Below are 24,672 nucleotides of genomic sequence, written 5' to 3' on the forward strand. Positions count from 1 at the left end.
GGCCTCAGTGGTTTCCTCATACATGTACGCAGATCCGTTCTCAGTCAAAGACTTGCAGGGGCCCCTCTGCAGATCCCCAGAGTGCTCTCTCGCTCGCTCGCTCTCTCTGTGCAGCAATCTCTTCTCCAAGAACCCTCCCCACAGGTCTCCTCCATGCAGTGAGAGCACCAGGCTCTGCGGGGTTCCTCTTGCCTGTGAAGGCAGTGTGCTGGGTACTGGAAACACTCGCTTCATTTGTTTCCCTCTCTCAGGAGTCACAGTCAAGTGCTGCCTGCCGTCCACTATCTGGAAACTGTCGTTTCACATATTCTGTCCAGTTTTCGAGTTGTCTGAGGGTAAAAGGTAAATCCAGTTCCTGTTATCCTATCGTGGCCCAAAAGATGTAAAAACTTAATAGTCATTCATTTAGTAAATGTTTACTGCATGCCTGCTGTGTATGAGGAACTGTGCAGAGTACTGGGGATACACTATTGAACGGAAAGAGATACGGTCCGTGCCCTCACTGGGGGTTACCACAGCCTAGCAGGCAAGAACAATAACTGAGCAATCATTCAAGTGAATATGCAACATAGACCATGATAGGTGACAGGAGAGGAAGTAGAGTGCTATGAAAGCACAGAATGGGGAGACTCGATTTAGCCTGTGCAATCAGCAGAAGTTGCCCAAAACAAAGAACATTTTAACTAAGACTTAAGGACTATGTAAGATTTGGTATCTGTGTTGTGGAGGGTGGGAGGACTGCTAGGAAGAATAGCATATGCAAAAGGCCTGTGGCAAGATGGAACCACCAGAGATCCTTGAGTCCGACCCTTAGATTTCCCGATAAAGTAACAAAGACGCAGAGTTTATGACATGTCGAGTCATACTGTGTTAGAGGCAGTACAGAGACTAGAACCCAGGACTCCAACTCCAGGTCCAGTGCTCTTTCTATCCCAATATGTTGCTAAGCAAATGTAGGGAATCCTAGAACATTTTACACAATATTTGTCATTTTATGGCCCATGACATATTACGGGCAATATATAATTTTGTAATTTGCTTTCATTTAAAAATAACTATGGCCAAAATTTTCTTCAAGATATACTTTTAATTGCCTATATTTTTATGTATTTACAAAGAATATGCTTTAAAGTGTAAATAAATGTACAAGAGAGCACAAAACAGAAGAGAAGGCACATTCACACATTTAGCACGCCGAAGCCATAACGGCATCATAACGGCTTGGGAGTGCTAATGCGGGTCCCCACATGCCTGAATCACACCCAGGAGATTCTGGCTCGGCAGTCTAAGCTGTTAGTGCTTTCAGACACTTTGGGAAATGCATCCATTGCCCCATTCCAAGCTTAATTGGCATAATAAATGCCAATTAAAGCTCCTTTAAGATTTTAAACTGCAAAACTCAAGTGAAACTATTTATGTACAGAGCAAACAAGACGTCTCTCCAAGAAGTCTCTCCTGAAAGAGACACTCTCCACAGTGCATTTACATTTCCCATGGGCTCCATCTCTTCCAACACGGAGGCACACAGCAAACGTGCATTTGCATAGAAAGGAAAGTGATTTTCCCTAGCCATTCTAAATGTATCACTCTGAAATGGCTTATAAATCGTCATATGTTTTATGTGTTCATAGAACTCCGTTTTCTTTCAACAAATATATATAGAACACCAACTATGTGCCAGGACGGGAAATATGGCAGTGAACATGGTGGAATGCCCCCTCCATCAATACGGAGGGATCTGCCGAGACACCGCCAGGAAGCCCCTCTGCATCCCTGACTCTATGTCTGCACACCACTCCTTTTTACACTTTACTTAGGAGGCTTAAAAGACAATTATTCATCCAGTGTAATTATAAAACAGAGTCTCTGTTAACGTCTGAACTTGGCAAAAATATTTTTTATGTCTTTTGTAGAACTGTTAATGCAGGTGTCAAAAAATTTCATTTCAGTTTAAGTAGCCCAAGCTGATAATTTTTTGATGTCATCATCGTCTTCTTCTGCCCTCCTGGAAGATGCTGGAACATAAAATGGAAAAAAAGAAATGAGTAATTAGTGACATTCACACTTTCACCACAGAAAACAGGTATGGTATGAATTATGTATGAAAAGGTATACATTTATGAAATAAAAAATAAGTGCTAAAAGGGATGGACCCGGCAACTACTTAGGCAACTGTCGCAGGTCACTGAGGTGGGGACAGACCTGCTCGGGATCGATGTGCAGTGGAGGACATTCCTGGCATTCTGCCTGGCATTCTGCTTGGCATTCTCTCTGGCATTCTCTCTGGCTGTGCTGGGAGGGAGGAGGAAGGCACGCTTGGAAGTCGGATATTTGTCATCTTCTTATTTAATTCCTCCTGCTCCAGTTCCTCAAGTTCTGCCATCAACTCATCCTGAACAAAGGAGAAAGAAAGAATTATGGAGTTAATGTTTCAAGAAGTGGGTTTCCTCTAACACAATAACAAGAACATCTGCTACCCAATTGATATGTGAGAACCCAGTGAAATGGAATATTTATTTTAAGACTAAATCTTTTTTGCAACACTGAGCAATGATTAGAAAATGAATATTTGGGGTTGTGCAAATTTGTTGTAGTTAATCTTATAATACTTCAGTAAACAGTTATTCAAGTAGTTTGTGCTAGCTTAACATATAACCTCAACAGTTTCTAAGAAATTTACACCTTGCCTGTCATTTTTTCAGTGTATTTTTTCTTTTCTCCTGTTAAAAATTAAGAATCTGTGAAACTTTAATTTGAGAAATAAATACTTTCATTTGGGCTGATGCTATTGAAAATAAAACAATAGGTATAGCAAAACCATAACTACAGAAAGTAAAAAGAACCAAAGATATCATGGTTCCTTTGTTAAACTACCAAAGCCAATACAAATCATGCTGTGTGCTTGGGTTCAGAAAGCTTCAACTCCAGGTAGGTGCATGGTATTTCTTTCTTTTAGCAACAGTCCCAAAGACTGGTTTAATCCCGAAGTATTCTCTGTCCCAAGAACCTTACAGAGGCAAGACCGTTTGAGACTTTAAGGGTACAAGTCACCTTACGACAGATCTGAGACGACTCGCGGTGGTTTAGGCCTAACTGGCTCCAGGAGTCCTCAGGTGGAGTCCATCCCTCCAGGAGAGAGGTTGGGAGTCAAAACTAAACTTGTTATCATTGGAATTCTGAAGTTGTCACTATCAGAAATAACTTAGGACACTCTTACATTCAACCAAGTAGATCTTTATTCATTCATTCATCATTGAACAAATTTATTGAGAGCTCACTCCTGGCCAGGTGTTGAACTCAATACTGGGGATGCAAAGTTGAATCAACAGTCCCTACACTTAAGAAGCTTATGATCCAATGTGGGAGAAAGGCACATAAATAAATAATTGTGCTAAATTAAAATGAGGGAGACACTACTATGGGCCAAGAGAAGAGATGCTTATGTCAACCAAAACATTTGATCCAGCCAGGGGGTATCAGACATGCAGCTAGCTGAATGACTGTCTGACCTCTGTGCAATCTACCTCATGAAAAGGAAATAAAACAGGAAAGTGGGTAGTATCAGGCTGTGTGAAATAGTACACTCAGTGTAGCCGTGTGCCTTCTGGTTCTCCACAGGCTCCATGGATAACAGGCCTTCAGAATGAACACTCTGATGTCCTATTTCTGCCCACAAAACACTTAGGAACAGACACCGTAAATGCCAGAATGGCAGAACTCGCTGTCCTACACTGCATGCGTGCCCAGAACTGCTGATGTTGCCTAACAGTTATCAACATCACCAAAAAGACATTATTTTCTTTAGTAAATATGATGATGACAGAATAATTATCTCCTCCATCATTTTCAGCCTTCAGGCACCAAACATTTATTCAATCATGGATAAAATAATTTTAGAATTTAAGAAACTTTAGAGATAATCCAGTGATCCAGTAATTTTCAATTTATAGATGAGAAAACTAAAAGTCAGAAAAATGAAGGGACTTACACAAAGCTTAGTACTAACAGGTAGAACCCAGATGTCCTCATGAGCCCAGAGCCCTTTTCTCCATATCATAATGCACTCATTAACAACTAGAAGGACCCACAATGAAGAATATACAACTATGTACCGGGGGCCTTGGGGAGAAAAAGGAAAAAAATAAAATCTTTAAAAAAAAAAAAATAATGCACTCATTAGATGCTTGCAAGTCTAACCAGGGGCTGGCAACCTTTTTCTGTAAAGGGCAAGATAGCAATATTTAAGGCTTTGCAGGCCACATATGGTCTCTGTTGTATAGTCTTCTTTGTTGCTATTGTTATTGATGTTATTGCCTTCTACAATCCTTTAAATATGTGAAAACCATCCTTAGTTCACAGGCCATACATAAAAAGCCATGAGAATGATTTGGCCTGAAAACCAAATTTTTCCAATGCCTAGTCTATACATTTTTTTTTTTTTTTGGTGAGGAAGACTGACCCTGAGCTAACATCTATTGTTAATCTTCCTCTTTTTCGCTTGAGGAAGATTGTCACTGAGCCCACATCTGTGTCAATCTTCCTCTATTTTTTTAACGTGGGACACTGCCACAGCATGGCTTGATGAGCAGTACATAGGTCCACACCGGGGATCTGAACCCATGAAGCCCGGGCCACCAAAGCAGAGTACATGAACTTAACCACTACGCCACTGGGCCAGGCCCAATCATTTTAAAAAAGTGTTGACACTACTACTCATTTTCTGGGATTCTGTGGAACTAAATCTTACTGATGAGATGTATCATTTTTAATACCACACAGATGTAGGAAGTCAGATTCTTTGCCATGCCAATCTGAGAGCTGGAAACATTTCAAAATATGTACTAGTCCTACTTGTGTGTGCTTTGAGTAGAACAATTGAAATTCACAGTGCAGACACCACCATTATAATTATAGTCTGTATTATTGGACTGATTAATCTAAATGGAATGTGTGTGTTAATAATGCCACTCCACATTTATTTTGTTTTATAGCCTGAGTAATAACCAGAGGCAGCCTAACCTCTAATTTGACAGCTACAGAGCATGACACGTCTGTTCCTTACAGACTGACACAGTCTGCTTTGTTTTGCCCAGATGCGTGAGCACGCGATTCCTCGTAATGGGGCTATTCAGGCTTCAACCATTAAAAGTCACTAACTTTACATAACCACATGCTGCTTTTCCTTAATAGCTGAAAACTTAATTAGGAGCTGTTTACCAAACTGTATTAATCTTTCCTTTAAATCAGAGCTACCAACACTTTGTTTCCCTCTTAAGTGAAGGACATGTCTAACAAATATCATTTATTCCTTAATGATACTTAAGGCAGGATTTAGGGAAACCTGCCTGCTGTATACGGTGGGCAGCTACCCTTTCTGGCAACCACAATCCTCCATTGCTCATATTGTGTTACCCACCTCATCGAAGCCATCGGCAAATCCAACCCGCTGAGAAAAGGCTTCGGAGATTTCTTGGGCAATGTCCTGCTGCTCTGTGATCTCCTGCATCAAATCATCTATTTTGTTCAGATCCCTGCAAAATAATATTTTGTTGAAATATTTTCAAGTTTTATTTTAAAGTTATGAATTTAGATATAACCCCATACAAAAAACGAGTCAATTTAACATAAACTCTTAGTTATTTCAGTAGAATAACAAAAATTCTTAGTGGTAATATGCATTATCTTTAAAAATTAATAATCCTGTAGATGCACATATGGGGCACATGTAGGGCATATGTAAAATTTAAATATACGCTGCTCTGTATCAACTCTGCAGGAAATGGTGCCATGGACCGCCAGAGACCACCAGGACTAGTACAAGCTGTGGCAGCTCCCAGCAGCTGCTATCCGACAGCAGCCTTTTGTAGAAACTCAACTCTGGAACGAGAGATCTCTTTTCTAGAAGCCTAGTAATTCAGAGATCCTGATGGCCTGAGGACTTTCTCACAGCTGCTGCAGCCCTGGGAGATTACTGATGAGAGCAGGATTAGGCCCACAAAGCCCTCAGAAGAATCAGCAGTTTCAGCAAAGGAATCGCATAGCCATAGGCCCAGGACAGACAGCTATTTCAAAGACAGTTTCTAACGCCTGAGCCCCACTGGCCCCTATCCACCAGCCTGCACTGTCAGCGTCTGAATGCCAGGATCTGGACTGCTCCTCTAGGATCCCGGCTCTGAATCATTCCTCCAGCCCCAAAACTAGGCCACACTGATTGGATAACAGAGAAGTGGCAATTTTCCTCCTTATTAAATAATCTAAACACTGACATTTTTATTCCCAATAGAAGAAATCTTGCAAGTGAGTATTTTTGACATAACTTCATAGAGTAACCAAAGAGAATACTTTTACCTTATTTCCAGTTCTTATATTCATAATGAATATACAAGGAATATATCTATAAAAAGAAAGGCGTAGCTAAAGTTTGGGCCCGGGGGTGAAAAGGAACACAAGGGGATGCTGCTGCTAAACTCCCTGGAGAAAGGCTATGATTCTCTAACACATTTTGGCACCCAGCTTACAGCAATGACACAGGATTTTGACTCTGATAATCAATCTAATGACCTTTCTGATGCTATCAAAATGATAGCAGCTTGTCAATGAATTATCAGGGCAAGAAAATGTTAGCAAAGATGTCTTCACTAACCCCAGCCTCCCCCTCTCCCACCATTTCCCATCCATGGAAACTTCTCTACACCCCTCAGGCATCCATTGCTCTTGTGCATCTGTGGCCAGACTTACTATCATATTTAATCTCAGGAAAGGATCAGGCCCCAGGTGTTGATTTCCCAGGGTGAGTATAAACCAAATTGTCACTAGTCCCATTACCACTATGAATATTGATTGCAGATTGCTTACTTTGTACTATGCTGAGTGCATTACATCTAGTATCTCATTGAATCTCACAATAACCACATGAGGGAAGTACTATTATCATCTCGAATTTACAAATAGGGAAGCTGAATCAGGGAGAAGCAAAGGAATTTGCTCAAGGACAGCTGGCAGTGGAACTGGGAGTATAATCCAGAAAATCCGACCCTTGAATCCATGCTTATCATTCTTATTCGATGCCAGTGGCTCTCAAACACTGGTTCGTGTCACAATCACTGGGGGAACTTGGTTACAAACAGAAAAGCCCAAGCCCTCCCCTTCTCCAAGGAGCCTGGGCATCTGTGCTCTCCTTAGTGGTTATTTTGATTCCCAGTGAAGTTTGACAACCGCTGTTGCATTGTTCTAACACCGTCACAGATGTTGACATTTAAGCCTTTTTAAAATCACAGACTGAAGGCATTCACAGGTGGAGTCAGACAATAGTGAGGTGGTTGGGAAACATTAAGGACATAATGAACGTCTTTCAGATTTTCATGGTCTTTTTTTTTTTTTTGCCATTATAACCTCTAATCTTTCTCTGAAGGAGCATTCCATTCAAACAGGTCAAAGAGCTCCAAATGAGTAAGCCCATTCCTGCCAAAATCATCATATAGTTCCAAGGTTCTTCCCAACAGTGAGGAATTTATGACTCAGAGGGAGACCAACGTCACTCACATGTTTTCATGAACGGCTTTCATCGCTTTTGCCGCAAGGCCCATGTTCCTTAACACCTCGGTGTTGGTGTGTGAGTTTTCCAGGGCTTCTCTCTGGAACTCAATGGTGGAAAGTGTGCCATCAATCTGTGCAAGCTGCTTCTCAAACCTCTTCTTTCTCTTTAGTGCCTGCAATGCAGCTAAATAAGGGAGAAGCCACATTTATAAGGAGAGAGCCCAAGTCACTTACTCAAGAGACATTTGCTCAGCACCAACCACAGCCTCAGCATTGTTGATACCTACAGACAAAGAGGATACCAAATAAATCTGAGACACTTAGGGGTAACATCTGTCCTTTCAATCATCTGCACCAACCACCACTCCCTCAAACATTTAGTTATTCTCCCAAAGATCTGGCAAGTGTAAGAGAATGAGAACTCAATTTTCATATTCCAGAAAACATACCAAAGAAGTGTTTCTGTCTGCATAAGATTTTATAAAAAGGACAGATGAAAAATACGAGTGAAAATCCCGCAATAGAAAATCAAAACTTTAGAAGGAGAAAGGACCTTAGTGACTGACTATTCTAGCTCCATCTCCTTATTTCAAAGACAAGCTAACTGAGACCCAGAAAAAGTTATGTGACTTGCTTGAAAGTAGACAGTGAGTGGCAGCTGGAACCTGAACCTAGGATGTCGAGCTGCATGTCTTGGTCTGAAATGATTACAAGATGGCCAGTACAAGATAATAATGCAAGTTTTGTTTGTAACCTTTTTTATTTCCTACTTTCTCTCTCTTCTCTTGGGTTCAGCTGTTTGCTGATCTCGGCCCTTCTCTTTCATACAATGGCTTTTCCTCAAAACTCTTCTGATCTTCTATCACAGCTTCATATTTATAAACGAAAGACTAGAATAGTTAGTGCATGGAGCTGTGCCTCTTGTTGAGATGTAAGTGTGTCTTTCCATGAGGCCTCTCTCCTGAAAGACAAGGCTGCCCCAGGCTCTGGAGAAGCAGTGGGTGGGGTGCGCCGACGGCACACCTTCCATGGGTAGGCAGCAAGTAGACAGGCCGAGGATTCCTACAGTTGCCAAAGAAAAGCTTTATTCTGTGTGTGGATCGTTTTCCTCTATTTCCCTCGTGAGCTGTAACTTTCCTTCCCCACCCTCCCTGCCCACTGTGGAGGTCGAGGGTCATCTCAGCCTCTGCTCTGCTTCCTTCTCCAGGTGTAACACCACAGCTTAAGTCCTTGCTGAATGGCACTTACACTTTCTTTATAGAACAGTTTTTATTTGTTTAATCTGTCCTGCAGGAAAGAACTAAAAAAAGGTCATCTGGCACAAAGGTCTTTCTACAATATCACACTGTAGACAGGCTCGTCACATTAATGGCCAGAGCTGTCTGAGGGTTTTCTCCCACACAGGGAGAACAGCTAGTTGACCTCTGTGCTCCCACTCTGCCTGTGAATCCATATCTACTGCTGCATTTATCACACTAGATTACAATTATTTGTAAAATCTATTCCACCCACCCCACCTCCACTACACTAATTATAAGCCCTTGAGGGAAAGACATGGCTTGCTCCTCATATGTTTCCCCAGCACCTGGCCCAGTTCCTGGCACATGACCAACAAAATACATCACAAGACCTAATATTTACCGAGCATTTCCTATGCCAAACTGGGGCTAAGTGCTCTATGTGCATTATGTCATTCATATCATTAACTCTGACAAAACTCCAAGAGTAGGTACTACCATTGGCCTATTTTACAGAAGATGAAGTGAATGAATATTAAATGGATGAATGTGATAATTTTGTGCACCGTGACATGGTATAACAGAAGGAGTTGGCCTTCAAGGCCAGAAAGTGAATCCTTCTGCCTTGACTTAATAGATGTATATTCTTGAGTAAGACTCTTCCCTGCTTTGAGCTTCAGTTTGTTGTTCTGGAAATGGGGATTATAATCCCCATGAGGCTGGGTAAATTGTAAGAATTAGTGATAATTTATGGAAAACACTTTATACAATCCTTGTGTTTGGTAGGGACTTAGCAACTAGATATTATTATTAATAATAGTGATTTATATAACATTCACTAATTAATGAGATTGTATATCTTATTTCTGAGACGACTGAGCAGCAAGTTACCCGATTTTTCACCATAACTCATAACAGGAAGATAATATTACAAAACAGCTCCACACTTCAATAGGTGCAGGAACATCATGCTATTCAGCAGAGTATCCTAAGAAGCTAAACTCCAAATAAGCATCCCCACTCAACACACCCAGAACTGGAATGTTCCAAGTGTGTCTCCTCCCTGTCTTGTCAGGCTGGTTCAGTGTCTACACTCATTTGAAACCCAGCTGGTACCTATGACCCAAAAGCATTCTCCTTTTGTAATTTTTTGAAGTTCCCCATTAAAAAATATGCCATCTTTCCTAGTAAGAATTAATTGTAGACTACTTTCTGAAAATCAAGAAATGCAACGTGGTATAAAGGATGAGGGTTTAGAGTCACTAGACTTACATTTTAATCCTACCTCTACCCATTAATAACTGTGCATAATAACCTTGGCATGTGACCTTAACTCTTCTTAAGTGATGTTTCCTCACCTGAATAATGATACTAACAACAAGAACAGTAATACCTAGAAGACGACAATGGAACATTGTGCTCTGGAGGTAGGTTGCGTACTTTCAAATCTGAGCTCCATCTGTCCACAGTCATGAGGTCTTACCTATGTTGCTTATTGGAAAACAGGGATATAACTCATTCAGTTGCGGAGGATTAAATGAAATAACATATGTAAAGTGTTGAGTGGAGTGCCTGGCACATCATGAGTGATTACTAAATATTATGGATCTTCATCATCATGACAATTTCCTTCACAGGGTTGTCAGACCCACATGATGGGAACCACATGGTACAATGCCTAACCTCGAAGATATTTGTTATTAATAATCATACGTTCTGGTCTACATGCAATTTTAAATTTCTGTTAACATATGGTTTCTGCCCTTCAACATATTTGAGACAAATTTGAAAATTCACCAAGAGTTGAGATCTCAACTTACACTATAATTCCCATACCACAAACTACAGATTGGCGTATGCCAGAGTCCTACACTCAGGGGAGTCAGGCAGGAGATGAAAGAAGGTGAAGCAGAGAGAGGTTACGGGGAAAGGCCCACTCTGTTTTCTCACCTGTGAGGGAGAGGGAGAGACAGGAATGTTCCTCTTTTATAACAATACAAAACAGTTTAAGAGTGACGATAAATGGCAGTGGACACGACCCTAGGATCAGGGAGTCAACAACAGGAAGAAGTGGGAATCGGGTCTAACAGCGTAAGCCTGATCCAATGGAAGTAACACTGCGGGGCTCCAGTTCACAGGTGCCAGGCAGACTGCAGGCCCAGCCTTCCACACGTTCAAAAGTAGCAAAACATCTGGATTTGCATGCAAAATCCCCAAATTTAAAAGCCGATTTACAGTTTTCTGAAAACCCGATGTGAGCAAAACCACTCACATTTTCGCATAGCTAGATCTGGCCCCGGAACACCTAACACTTCTTGCGGCTTCAGCCTGGCACAGTAAGCTTCTCCCAAACACCAAGACAAGAGGCTCTGCCCCCAAGAGCCAAGAAGCGTATGTGCAGTCACCCCGTGAGCTGCTTCTCACAGGAAACGATGATGCCATGGGCCCCCATGAGGCGGACAGGCTCTGACTTCGTTTTCTAATAAGCAATTTGGGAAAGAAGCAGCTGTATTTTTTCAAAGACATGCAACAAACACTGCAAATCAAGCATTGCTCCTGATTTGGCAGAAAAGGACATTTTTAGAGCCATGTAATTCAACCCATGAAGAAGGTGCAATTCAATCTCCCACACTCCTATAGGAGCTTTGAAGTAGCTGGTGTAATGTGGATAACAATCCTTCTAGCAGAAAGGGATCTACTGTATCCCACTGTGGGGGAGAAAGTGCCAGGGCTTCTATCCCTTCACCTACGAGTTAGGTTCCCTCAGCAACGGAGCTGCAGAACACGGCCCCGTGGGCGCTGCTGCACAGGGAAGCACGGAGAGCCCCTACTCCAGCCAGAGGACTGGACCGAAACGTAAGAACTACCCACCTGAACCAACACGCAAGCAGCCCTGTGCAACTTTACTCCACTGAGCTGCCAGCGGAGGAAGGCTTTCAGTCCCCCATAAAAATAACTCAAAATAGCAGAACAGAGTTGCTGTTTCATTGATCATATAATATATAGGGTATCTTGGTTTTAAAAGTCAGTCTGCTATTCTTCTCTCACTCGGGGTGTATAAATGTGTGCATTGTTAATCCATTAGTTGGCAAAAAGGAAGAACCACCATGTCCGGTGACAACAGACAAATGTTTGTGAAGCCTGGCCCATCACTGGATGAATGGATGAAGAAGATGTAGTATATGTATACAACAGAATACGACTCAGCCATAAAAAAGACAAAATCATGCCATTTGCGACAACATGGATGGACCTTGAGGTATTATGCTAAGCAAATTAAGTCAGATGGAAAAAGTCAAATACCGTATGATTTCACTCACGCGGAAGATAAACAAACACATGGATAAGGAGAACAGATTCGTGGTTACCAGAGGGGAAGGGAGTTGGGGGAGGTGAAAGGGGTACAGGGGCACATATGCATGGTGACGGATAAAAACTAGACTATTGAGGGAGGACACAATGTAGTCTATACAGAAACGGAAATACAGCAACGGACAGCTGAAATATACACAATGTTATAAACCAATATGACCTCAATAAAATAACTGAAAAAAAAGAAACTGCATTATGACAGCTCTTCTCTCTCCCAGAAACGGCTGATCTCTAGAGAAGGCCTGAAAGGTGAGGCTCGGAAGAGTCATCCCAGAGAGTGCTCAAGGTGACACGGCCACGCAATTGGTTATGTCCTTGTCTGCTCTTAACTGGGAAGTCTCATCATCGTGTTTAATCTGAGAAACTTTAACTTAAGCCCTGTTCTTACTCACATACAAATCCCTTCCTTAATTAAACTGCACCTTCTATTTATGGCACCTTCTTTTAGTTCTCAAAACACACGATCTGAATAAGCATCATCACAAGCATTTCACAGACAGAATAAAAACAAAATTTTTCTGTTCAAAGTCACAGGTTAGGCTGGAAACAGCTGGGGGAATATTAGAAAATCCTAACACTCATTTGGCCAGGGTCACCTCATTATGAATTTCCTCGGCCTTCTTCACTTTTAAGAAATATTCTTTATCCGTTCATTTCCATTACCCCACAAGTCCATACTGAAGATGGCACTGTGTTAGCACTGCAGGGACAAAGAAAGAAGGCTACAGTCTCAGAGGAGGCAAATACAAAATGGGCCTCCAATCACTTATTCGTCACTCAACAAGCATTTACTAAGCACCTACTATGTTATAGGCACCATGGAGGGGATCCTAACATGCACTAAGTTGTGTCCTTCACCTCAAGTAGCAGCGGAGAACAGAGGAGAATAGGGACACGTACGAGGCAGAGGGGCGACACAGAGGAGTGCACAAGCTCTCCTGGAGGGTAAGGGAAGGCTTCACAGAGGAGGTGATGTAGGCCGAGGTGACTGTCTACACATCTGCTCCAACACACTGCTCAGGGAGGGGCACGGAGGATGAAAGGCCTCACACAGAGGGTTCCTTCCAGCCCCAACCCTCTCTCCTACGGCAAGGCTCCTACCAAACAAGGCGGAGTTTCTGGCCGAGATATGTCAGAAAGTGGGAACTAAAAACCTCAAAATGAGCAAATCACACCAGCTGGCCACACTAGCTGGGTCTTCTAAGGAACCTCCACATTTTCTGAGGTCTCACCAATATCAACGTCATAAAGAGGAAATAGCAGCCAAAAGAAGACTAGAACACAGCAATGATGTAGGGGATTATACAGTGGCAAAGCAGATGCCCGAGAAAACAGTAAAAAGGAGTGAGATTGGAGAAAGTAAGAGAGAGAGATTCTGAGGAAAGGGCATTTGGAAGTGGAATATTGCTGAAAGCAAGCCAGTACACCGGGTCGAATTTTGTGTAAAAAAAGAGATGGTGATTGATCAATAATATAAAGTGTAAACCATTAAAAAGATCATCAGTGCCCTTTCCCACTTCCAGAAAGACAGCAAATGGACAAAGGAAGTTACAGTTATTTTCCCCCAGAAATGATGCTCCTCTCCTCATTCTAAAGAGCTCACGGTCCCTTGGGGGGACGAGGCAGGTCTGACCGCCAGGATGCTGCACAAGAGATTAACAGAGAGGTAAATCGGAGAGGGGAAGGTGATGACCTAACAGTGCTAGTGGCCTGGAGTTGTCAGAAAAGGAAGAAATGCTTGCATAAAAGACATTTTAGACATCCACTGAAATTCTTATTTCTTAGAGTAATTGCTTCCGAGGTCAATTGCCAGGTGAGAATTAACCTGTTATTGGAACAACATACCAATATATTAATTAAAATCTACTTGGTACTCTTTGTAAAAATCCAATTAAATGTTTGACACCAGATAGAATTTATAAATAACTGAATGAATGAGTTTTTTACTTGCTACTAATATTATTAGTAACCTCACAAACTGGTAACCTTTTGGGGCCTGCTATTGCCTAGAATACAGGAAAAATTCTATGAATATGAAACCAGTAAATATTAAACAGAATAACTCAGAAATAGCTGATTATGCTTAATTCTACAGGGTATACATGTGTACTTATGGATGTAACTTTATATTGTGTGTATACATGTATGTATCTAAGTGTGTACATATATGTGTGTGTATATATTGTCATGCGTACATATGTATACATGTGTATATAGGTATATATAAGTGTGAGTGTATATGTGTGTATGTGTATATGTATGTGTGTGTATATGTATATATGTGTGTGTGCGATATGTATAACATGGTTCTATTTTCTGCTTGTAAACAAGTATTTCTTGCTCATCTGATGCACCAATATTTCCTGTGACTGTGCCCGTGGCTTGCAGGTGCTCCTGAGAACCTATAAACTACATCCCGAGAGCGCCTTTCGGTTCTCACTATCTAAAATTCTATGACTAGTCGTTTGAGATCCTATGATCAACAAACCTCAGGAAACATATAGCTCCTATCCTCAAGGTGACTATTACTATTTGAAATTCTGAATAAGTTCACCTTGAAATTGGTGACGAACTATACTATTCTTTCATTTTTCAAATATAAGTGGAAGAACAGTATCCAATAAAACAAGATGGTTTACAAAAATAAAGGTTTCAAACTCCTCACAAAGGGATCAGACAGGCTCTTGTATAAGTGATCTTGAAAATATATGTAAATTGGTTTGACATAATCATAAGTGTTTTTTCCTGCTCTAGTTAACCCAGGAGAAGTTTTGAGTTAGGATAATATCTTTGTTCAAACTCCAGGTTATGTTTACTTGCACTTCACGCGTCTTGAATATACGGCAAGAATTGGTACTGTAAATAGACTGCTCGCTGAGAGAGGCCTGCTGGAGCAGAGCACTGCCTAGCAAACACGACACAACCATGATCACCCACGATGACCGCGTGGCACAGGACTCCACGTGGAAGAACCAAAGAGATTCACTGGAAATTCATGTTCACAGAGAGAAGAAATTGTTCAAAGCTTATCAAATATTTGTTTGCAGGATTTTATTCCTCTAAATTTATATTGAAGCCAAATATAAAAAGTGTAAACTTTATTTCATTTAAGCCAAATGGTTGACATTAAATTTTAATTTTTAAATAAAGAATTTAACGTCTAATGCAAAGATTCCCAACTTTTAACAGAGAATAATCAATTTTCCTTTCCCGTCATTTTAAAATCACCATTCTCATTTGCTCGCTTTTCTGGGCTTGTTTGGTTTCCAGGGTTGTAATTACAGCGTTGGTATTTAAGTCTCTGGATTGCTGGAGTGAGGAGAGTAGACTGAGGCTGCACAGAGCTGACAACAGTGGGGGCTCTGAGCTGGCCCCCATCCTCGCCCTGGACAGGTGCACAAGTTAGACGCACCCGGGACAGGCTGAGCCGGGTGAAAGGCCGGGCGCAGGTCCAGGAGCCCTGACTGCTTCACAGGGGAGCATATAAACTCGGACTCCGTCCTAAATCTTTCCCGCAGGCAATTCCCTATTAGCACCATTTCTTTGAGGGAAGGAATCAAAATCTCCTGTACAAACAACAGTTTTTCAGAAAATGGCTTAGTAGATGCTTTATATTCAATCCAGACTCGCTTTTTTTTTTGTTCCTTCTCCTTTTGCAAACTTTTAAGCCAACTAGAACGTCCATCAAACAACAGTCAGAAAAAGTAGGAGAAACTAAAACTACCCGTATGTACTAACAGTTCTGGTTACAGTTCACCAAGAGAGAAGATTGAGAACATGACTTTAACAAATAAATCCTCAGGCGGGCCCGTGGCCAAGTGGTTAAGTTCACTCACTCCACTTCAGTAGCTCCAGGGTTTCTCCGGTTCGGATCTGGGGCACGGACATGGCACCGCTCATCAGGCCATGCTGGGGTGGCGTCCCACATGCCACAACCAGAGGCACTCACAGCTAGAATATACAACTGTGTACCGGGGGGATTTGGGGAGAAGGAGAAAAAAGAAGATTGGCAACAGATGTTAGCTCAGGTGCCAATCTTTAAAAAAATAAATCCTTGCCCAGCTAGCTCAGTCAGTAGAGCATGAGACTATTAAAACATAAATTCTCAGTATAATCTATAAATATCAGTGATAATTTTGTTCCTTAAAAGCACAGAGTCACACGTAGTTAAGCATTTTACAAAAAATGAATACCAAAATAGATCATTCAAGCCCTTTCCAAACCTGACCCCCACAGCAAAGCATCATCAACTTTAAAGATTCAGTATTAGGGGCCGGCCTGGTGGCGCAGTGGTTAGGCTCGCACGTTCTGCTTCTCGGGGGCCCAGGGTTCGCCAGTTCGGATCCCGGGTGTGGACACGGCACCACTTGGCAAGCCATGCTGTGGCAGCCATCCCACGTATAAAGTAGAGGAAGATGGACATGGGTCTTAGCTCAGGGCCAGTTTTCCTCAGCAAAGAGGAGGATTGGCAGCAGATGTTAGCTCAGGGCTGATCTTTCTGAAAAAAAAGCACCTCAGTATTAGATCCTGTGCCTCATAGCTCACAGGTTAGAGTATCCTGTGTTTTTCTTTTCTGTTATCTTGACCATGAAATCTTCTCTGAAGTAAGTAGTCCTAATTACTGAGAAACACACAAGTAATACTAAGTGCACCTGAGGGCAAGCTCATGGTCATTTCCTGACATACTGTCCTGAAACTGTACAAGTCATATGACTTTGGCATAATCACGGTGTTGGTAATAAATTTTCTACTTTATTGTGGCTAATTCAATAAACTGCAAAGTGGTATAAATTAAGGAAAATTATATTCTTTGCTTAGTGTAAGTATTTCCCAAAATGTTGTACTCTATTATCCAGCCTTGCGGAATTTAAATGAAGAATAATAATAACCAGTGTTCCAAAATCTATAATACTGCTCCAAATTCATGAAGCAAATAAAGCAAACAATGTAATGTTACGTAACACAAGAAACAGTACCAATTACCCTTCTAGAAGTAGCTACAACACGTCAGCAAACTGTCAAAATCTGTGCCACAGATACTTGAAAGAATGATTCTAAAATAGAAATACTCTACACTATGGTTTCTGAGGAATTAGAAGACAATGGTAACCAGAAGCCAGTATGAGTTCACAAAGATGCAAAATACCAAACTAATTTCATAGACTTCTTTAATTCGGGTTACTGAATGTTGACTCGAGGAAAGACCAGAGACCACCACTGTCCTTCTATACTTATGCTCATCAAAATCCTCCAGAAAGCCTTGAGTGTCACATCCTGAACCTTATCCAGATCTCCTGAAGCAGAATCTCCTGGTGTGGCACTTTGGAAAGCTTTCCAGGTGAGTCTGATGAGGCCAGCACACTGTTAGTTCACAAAACCAGAACTTGTGAACCAGAGGGATGTAAATATAGTTTGCTTTTAGCAACATAATTCATAAAGTATATTGTGGCATTTTTGGGGAAGAGAAAAAAAGTTGGAGAAATAAGATGCTATAGGCTAAAAATGTAGGTCAGGTGTATTCATAGCTAGATGAATAACTGAACTCATTGAGTGTTGATCTGTCAAACTCGTAATCACGCCTTAGCCAGATCTTAGCTGTTGCTACCATGCAGAAGTTACCCTGAATGAAGTCTCTAGTGGCATATGTCATGAGGCTCTGTCCTTGCTTCTGCCTTATTCAATATATTTTAACAAAGACTTTGATGACAACAAACATTCTGCTGATCAAATTTGTGACTGATTCAACTAAAAAAAGTAGTCATATATAAGACAACTAAATTAGAATTTTAAAAATCTTAATTTTAAGATTTAACAGAAAATAAGATGACATTTAATAGGAATAAATGTAAAATACTGAATGCAAGCTTAACATATTGATTTAAATAAGGTGGGGAGGGTAAATCTGGCTGGGATTTTTAACTCTTTCCAAATCCAATGGGGAAAAGCAACTGATATGGCATCTGGAAAAGCATATGCAAACGGAAGCTGTATTAACAGAGCAAAAGCGATAACAAACCCAGGGCACTTTGTGCTGGTCAGCACCCAAGTGTGCGAGTGGCGGTGTAAGTCTCGGCAGGATCCTTGCCAGGGCTCAGAGGGGAGAGCAAGGTGGTGGGGAAGCAAGAAGCTTTAAAACGGCAGCTTAAGTGAACAGGACTGCCAGGGCTGGTTCAGATGTTTTGGGTTCTCCCACGAGGGGGTGAAAGCCCAGGGGAAGCTCCTGAGGTCAGGGAGTAAAAATTGGGGTGGAAATTGAGAGAGGCTCCCATTTCCACTGATCTCTCTTTTCCAGGAGAGAGAGGGGCGGTCGACTAGAGAATAAGACCTGGCCCAGATATCGGTTGTTAATGCCCCAGAAGTAGAACTTTCTTTTCTCTGGCCCCAGAATACACAGAGTGTGGTAGAAAATAATCAGATAATCAGAGGCAAGCAAACACTTTATTACAATGCTTGGTTGTAATGTGAACACGAGAGACCTCTGAGACCCTTCCTGGGGACTGTGGAGTCGCAGGACCATATGAATTTCCCTAAAGAAAATGAACTCAGGTGGCCAACGAGGACCTGTCGGAAGCCCGGGAAGCTTCTTCCTCAGTAAACAGAGAGGAAGGTGGGTGGATGTTTCTCATCCAGGGATCTGAGTGATGCTGGGGGAGGGGGGGAACAATAGGAACGGGTGCGGGAAGAAAACAGTATGAGTAGTGGCGCCCAGTTTAACAGCTCACTGAATAATGCATCATAGGGTCTCACACTGCAGTGGGCATCAGAACCACTGAGTTCTTTGTTCAAGGTTCAGATTTCTGGACCCTACACTCAACCTTCTAAATTAGAATTTTTTGGAGAGTACTCCCGAGTGTACATTTTCACAAACATCCTCAAGGAATTCTAATGCAGGCGATCTGAGGACCACGTTCTGAGAAACTCTCTCAAGAAAGGAGGTCATCAGGTATGTGATAGCTCCCAGGGGAACCTCCATCCCTCGGGGTCCTGCTGTCTCGGATTACCTGACCCTGTTCTGCCCTCACTACTTCGGCACTCAACTAGCTGACACGGACAGGGTTCTCTTTACACAGAAATCCTGGTCCTCACTGTCTGGGATTGCAGAATTCAGCTCTAAGTCGACTAGAATAAAAAACAAACTCAAGAGCCCTGGGAGGTTCCAACACGGAGCTAACCCAGTGGGACTGTGCACACAGCCCGACTCCTAGGAAGACGGAGTCTGCATGGCCACTCTGAAGCAAACTCACCCTGGCCGAAAGCAGCCCAGGCTCCAAAGTGAGCGGCTTATTCAAATGGAAGTCTGTACGTCTTGGGGTCTCACTCACCAGACAGACACCGACGAAGAGGTAGAACGGCCTCAGCACAGGTTTTCACTGGAATCCTGTGTGGTGATCCTGAGTAGGGGTTTGGGGCCAAATTGGAGTGCTCTCTGTCTCAACCATTCATCTCTATCACCCAACAGCCTGAGGCCTACAGATAACCCAACTGGATCCACCCCTTTTCACATAATTACACATTTGGAGTTCCTGCTCAGCCTGGGACGAGGTAAGCAACAGGTCCAGGACTAGGGAGAGGGGAGACAGCGGCACCTGGGTGCGAATTTAAGGGGGCACTCACTCTCAGGGTCCCACGAGTGACGTGGGCGTCTCACTCGCCTCACCCCAAACTTCAGCACAGGAAAGGGGGGCTGAGGAAATGACAAAGGTGGGCTTTCGGAACCGGAGACCCAGAGAATTGACTGTGTCCCCAAATAGGTGAAAAGTCTTCATGCGACAGATGGAGTAGATTTGTTCCATGTTATTCCAGAAGACAAAATTTGGGCCAGTAAGTGGAACTTACCATGAAGCCAATTTTAGCTTTAAAACAACATGCTACTGCTCTAACGTTGGCTGGTATTTCCTGAGCACTGCAGTCAGGCCTTCACACAACAATGTCAACAATCCTCCCAGCTCAGAATCAACCTTATCATCACATCATGCAGAGGAGGAAAGTGAGAACTAGAGAGGCCAGGAAACGGTCTAAAGTCAGTTTCTAAACGGCAGGGCAGGGCTGGGGGTCACACCGGGGCTGTCCGCTTCCAAGCCCAGGCTCTTCACTACAACACTAAGTCACTTTCTATCAAACGTGTAAAAATTGGATCGAGATATATTTAAGCAAAATGTCTCTGAGCAACTCTTAGCGATATTATGAGGAAAAAAAGACCTCATAAGGGAGGTTAGAACAGCTCCCCTAAACCAGTGTGGCAGGAGGGGTTTGCAGCGTGCTAAGATACCGCTATCTTCACTCCTGAGGCCACCAGCCTCGGGCATCAAGAGTTCCCAGGCTGCTGGTCTCTGGTTATCCCACTGAAGCACACAAATATTATCAGTGCCCATGGGGGCCGCATACGAAAAAGGTTAGGAAGCCTGCAAGGCCAAGAGGACTTGTACTTCTACTCATTAACGTCACTATGGATTTAGGCTCCTAATCCTTAACGCTGGCCACAGGGCAGAATCACCTGGGGGCGCTTTTGAAAAATACTGATGCCCAAGCCCCACCCCAGCCCATTATATCAGACTCTATGGGGGCGGGGGGATGGGACCCCCATCCCATGTTAAAGTCGAGGTGACTTTAATAGACACCCAGGATTGAAAACTGCTCTAGATGGCAGTGTTCACCAGAAGCAGAAAAAAATTAAGTGACGTATAAAAAGTTTGCTTTTCTGCAAAGCAGATTACTGGCTATAAAGCAGAGTTCTATCACAGTAATCTGAATAAACTGACCTCCCCAAGACTTTAAGCAAATTATAAATCTTGTTCCAACTGTTACTTTTTCAGATCAACAGGGCTTTGAATGTCACAGCTGTTGAAAAACCAGTTTGGTGGTGCACGCTCAGGTTCTTTTTGGTAGGTTACGGTAACTGCCAAAGAAGTTTGAAGTGAGAAGAACCAGCTCCCACTGCACAACCTTGCTATGAGTTACAAAGAAAGCAAGTTTCAGACTAAGTTCTGCATCTACACTTATCAAATAAACATACATTAGTCAAGCAGGCAAAAAACAGTTTGTCAACCTGTTCCAAGAGCTCAGTGAAGTCCCAACTCTGTGTCCTTTTAGGTCCCCTACACCTTGTATGAAAGGCTCACTGGGGGCAGACAGCGACATTCCCTGGCAGGATGCCAGGCCGTGAAGGAGGGGCCGCAGCCAGGAATCCACCTGAACCGAGGACCGGACACTGCTCTGACCTGATGTCCAGCCTCAGGTGCCACCCGAATGTTAAGTTACTCATACACCTAGTACGCTCGCATCACCTGTTCTTACATGGGGAGCCAGAAAGTGTCTCTAAACAGTTTTAGCCAATCGATATGTTTAGAATACCCACACTTTCACTGACATTCCATTTCTAACACATATTATGCTAATTTAGAGTTACCCATTTTACCAATAAAACCCATTTTTGACATTCAGAATGCTGTCAAAACTTCTCTTGTAGAGAAATATATCTGAAGAATATGTACTGGCCAGGAGAACGGCCCTTTCTGATATAATACTAGCTGGCCACTCAACTAGTATTCTTGACAGTATATGAGCTGACCACCCACTCCTAGGAGTGAAATTTGAACTGCACGTATATTACGTCACTTTGATTATCATGTAAATTACAGCCATTCTAGCACAGACATCGCGGAGCACAAGGCCATTTAGTACTAAGAATATTGGGCCTTATATGTGTGAAAATATTTCTGGGTGGCTCATGGAAAACAGTAGCTCCCTGTATATGAAGTTACCTGGCTTATTTGGAAGATGCTGATATTGACAGCGTTTCCAAAACACAGTCAGTGATTGGATTCTTTCCATAGTTTAGATTACAGATGACCTCATACCAAGCAGCCTCTTCCTACTCCCAGGGCCTCTGGAGAACCAATGAAGTTCCCAAGGACAAATGACAAAGAATACATGGCTTTTTTGACACCAATTTATTATTTGCACTCGATACTTGCATCTGTAACTTCTCTGATTTAAGCAAGTTAGATTGATGTTCTTAATTAGTGTTGTCTTTCATTATTTTTGGTGTTTCTGTAAAGTCTGCTTGTATACACTTTAGTGCATTGCCAGTTGGAGAACATTTCTATATTATTTTACATTTTTGCCTTCTGATAGAAAATCTATATTTTTACCACTTCTAAGAAGCAGATGTTCAATTTTTCAGATTTTTTAAACTAACATTTACTGATGAAACACTGTAGATAAAGCCATACACAGATTCAAGTGGATGACAAAACAAAAAAGAAAAAAAAGCCCTTGACAGACACTAAGGGAAGATCAGAGTCCATGTGAGGCTGGAGAAGAAGGGCCGAGGAGCCGAAGGACTAGGGGCTTTTTAGCAAGCCATAATGACACAGTCTCTCTTTAGAAATTGCCTTTTAATAACTTCCCAAAACAATTTCAGACATAAAGTAAAAATAGAAAGCAGCACTTAACTCTAAAACAGGCTATCATGTGGACAGAAGTTATATGCAGTAGCAGAGAAAAATGAAACTTGACCTTCGGGAGACATTATCCCTTTGCTGCGGTAAACATGGCAGCATCATTTAGGGCCAGCTGAGTCCCCCAGGCTTCTTAGGACCAAAGAAGTGGGACTTAGGGAGGCAAGTTCAGGGTTTGGTGGTGAGCAGAGTCCCGTACTTCTACGGCTCGCTCTGCCACAGACCTCATGTTACAAGAGCAAATCATTGCGACTCCTCGCTGGGTTTTCTATGTGCCACGGTGCTGCGTGGATCTACTTGATAGGGAGAGGCGTACACCGAAGAAAGCAATTAACTCGGGCTAAGAATAATACAGGGTTCAAAGTGCGACAGGAGCACCAAGAATCATTACTGACTCAAAGTCCCTTGTGTGCGGCAAAAGCCAGTGATAGGAAATTTAATATTTAATTTGCTGACTTTTTTTTGATATAATACCTCAACTGTACAACAGCCAATAAAAATCTTCAAAAGCTGAGGCACGAGGTAAACCAGAACATACTAGAATATACTTTACTGGAGATCTGCGTGCGAGTTCAGATGTGTGATTCAATTCACAAACACACAGCAGAAAACTTGGTATTTAGCGTTGGGTCAGCATGCTGGACTGGGGTGAGGCCTGCCAGGAGTGACATTTAAGGGGGAGCCAAAAAACTCAGTAATCGAGCTAAATAATATTTTAATTAATATTTTAAAGACTCAAACTTAATGTAAGAAAAATCCATGATGAACAAAACATTACATTTAAAAAAAGAATTTTAGATAAAGAAATGCCATGCAGAACACACAAGAGCCAGAGGCAAAAGAAAAAAGAATAACACCGATCCTGTCTTTATTTAAAATTGTGATCTTTCGTTCGTCATGGGTTTTTTGCATTAACTTTGAGTTTTTTAAACAGTGCATGAAATACTGCTCATCTTGATTACCGAGATTCTGGGCGCCCCCCGACTCTCTGCCACCCAGGAGCACGCTTTGCTCAGCTCGCTGCAGGCCCGGCCCTGGGGGTCAGTGCCAGTTCCCAGAAAGGTATGGGAACACCCCTGGGGGCCGGGGGACAGGTGCTGGCCGCACTGGCCGGCTGCCCAGCAAAGGGCTGGAGGTCGGAGCGGAGGGCTGGCGCCCGGCGCAGCCCCAGCCTACCTCGCTTGTTCTGCGTGCCATGCTTCCTGGCCAGGCTGAGCTCCCTCTGGATTCGGCTTTCCAGGTACTCTTGCTTCTTGCCCAGCATCTCCTCGGTCTCCCGCAGGCGGGCCAGGGCCTCCTGGGGGCTGGGAGCCGCCCGGCTCTTGGACGAGCCCGCCCCCTTGAAGAACTTGCCCAGCTTGCTCATGGCTGCGGAGCGGGGTCCCGGCAGCGGCCGCGGCTCTCGGGGGTCCCCCTAAGGCGGCGCTCCTGGGAGGCAGCGCGTCGTCGGGGCAGGTGACACACACTCCTGGGCATTTCCTGGCGGCGGCCCCGCCCCTCGGCGCGGCCTGGGCGGGGAGGACCCTGGAGTCGGCCGCCCGGCGCCACCCGGCCTCCGGGAGTTGATGCGCAGGGGACAGAGTTGACAGGACCGGCAAGACAGCTGCAAAGTGGCTGCTCTGCCCGCGCTGGGGCCGCACCAGCGATGAGGGACTGGCCTGTGAGTGGCTCGGAGGAAGGGAAACCAGGGTTCCAGGGGGCTCTGCGGGGCCTGGAAGCGTGTGGATAACAAGTGCGCTTTCAAACAAAATGCCTTATTCCACGTGTGCTTTTGTTTGTGAGAGCGAGTGAGCACAGTGTTCCTGTGTCCGGGTGAATAAGCATATTCAGATGCGCTCGTCTAGGTGTAGGTCGTGTGGGTATGAGCGTGTGGAGGCGCCGGCTTCCAGGACGTTTGTCTCCATACGATGCAGGTACGTGGGCAAGTGGCTTACTCTAGGAGCAGCTGGTCTGACCCGGCTTGTCTCTGCAGAGGTAGAGTCTGGGCAGGCTGATGAGTGCCTGGCTGCCAGCTGGCATGGGTCGATTCTAGATCCTCCTTACACGGCTTTAAGTGGGTAAAAGAT

At 43.2% G+C, this 24,672-nt stretch overlaps 1 protein-coding gene across 2 annotated transcripts; it reads right to left on the bottom strand.

Moving 5' to 3' along the window:
* Window positions 1-967: 967 nt before the first annotated feature.
* On the bottom strand, window positions 968-24,245 carry CHMP4C (charged multivesicular body protein 4C). 2 transcript variants are annotated; one of them, XM_014727968.3, is made up of 5 exons: window positions 23,783-24,104; window positions 7,771-7,819; window positions 5,417-5,531; window positions 2,203-2,392; window positions 968-2,015 (listed from the first exon to the last, which is right to left on the bottom strand). In XM_014727968.3, the coding sequence occupies exons 1-5, from the start codon at window positions 23,970-23,972 to the stop codon at window positions 1,951-1,953; spliced, it is 609 nt and encodes a 202-aa protein (XP_014583454.1). In that variant the 5' UTR covers window positions 23,973-24,104; the 3' UTR covers window positions 968-1,950. The 2 variants fall into 2 exon arrangements, with proteins under 2 accessions (XP_014583454.1, XP_001489156.1); XM_001489106.5 differs by lacking the exon at window positions 7,771-7,819 and adding an exon at window positions 7,543-7,720 and having other exon boundaries at window positions 1,068-2,015; window positions 23,783-24,245.
* Between the last annotated feature and the right edge of the window lie 427 nt (window positions 24,246-24,672).

This window comes from Equus caballus, chromosome 9 (assembly GCF_041296265.1).
Source record: "Equus caballus isolate H_3958 breed thoroughbred chromosome 9, TB-T2T, whole genome shotgun sequence".
Taxonomy (NCBI): domain Eukaryota; kingdom Metazoa; phylum Chordata; class Mammalia; order Perissodactyla; family Equidae; genus Equus; species Equus caballus.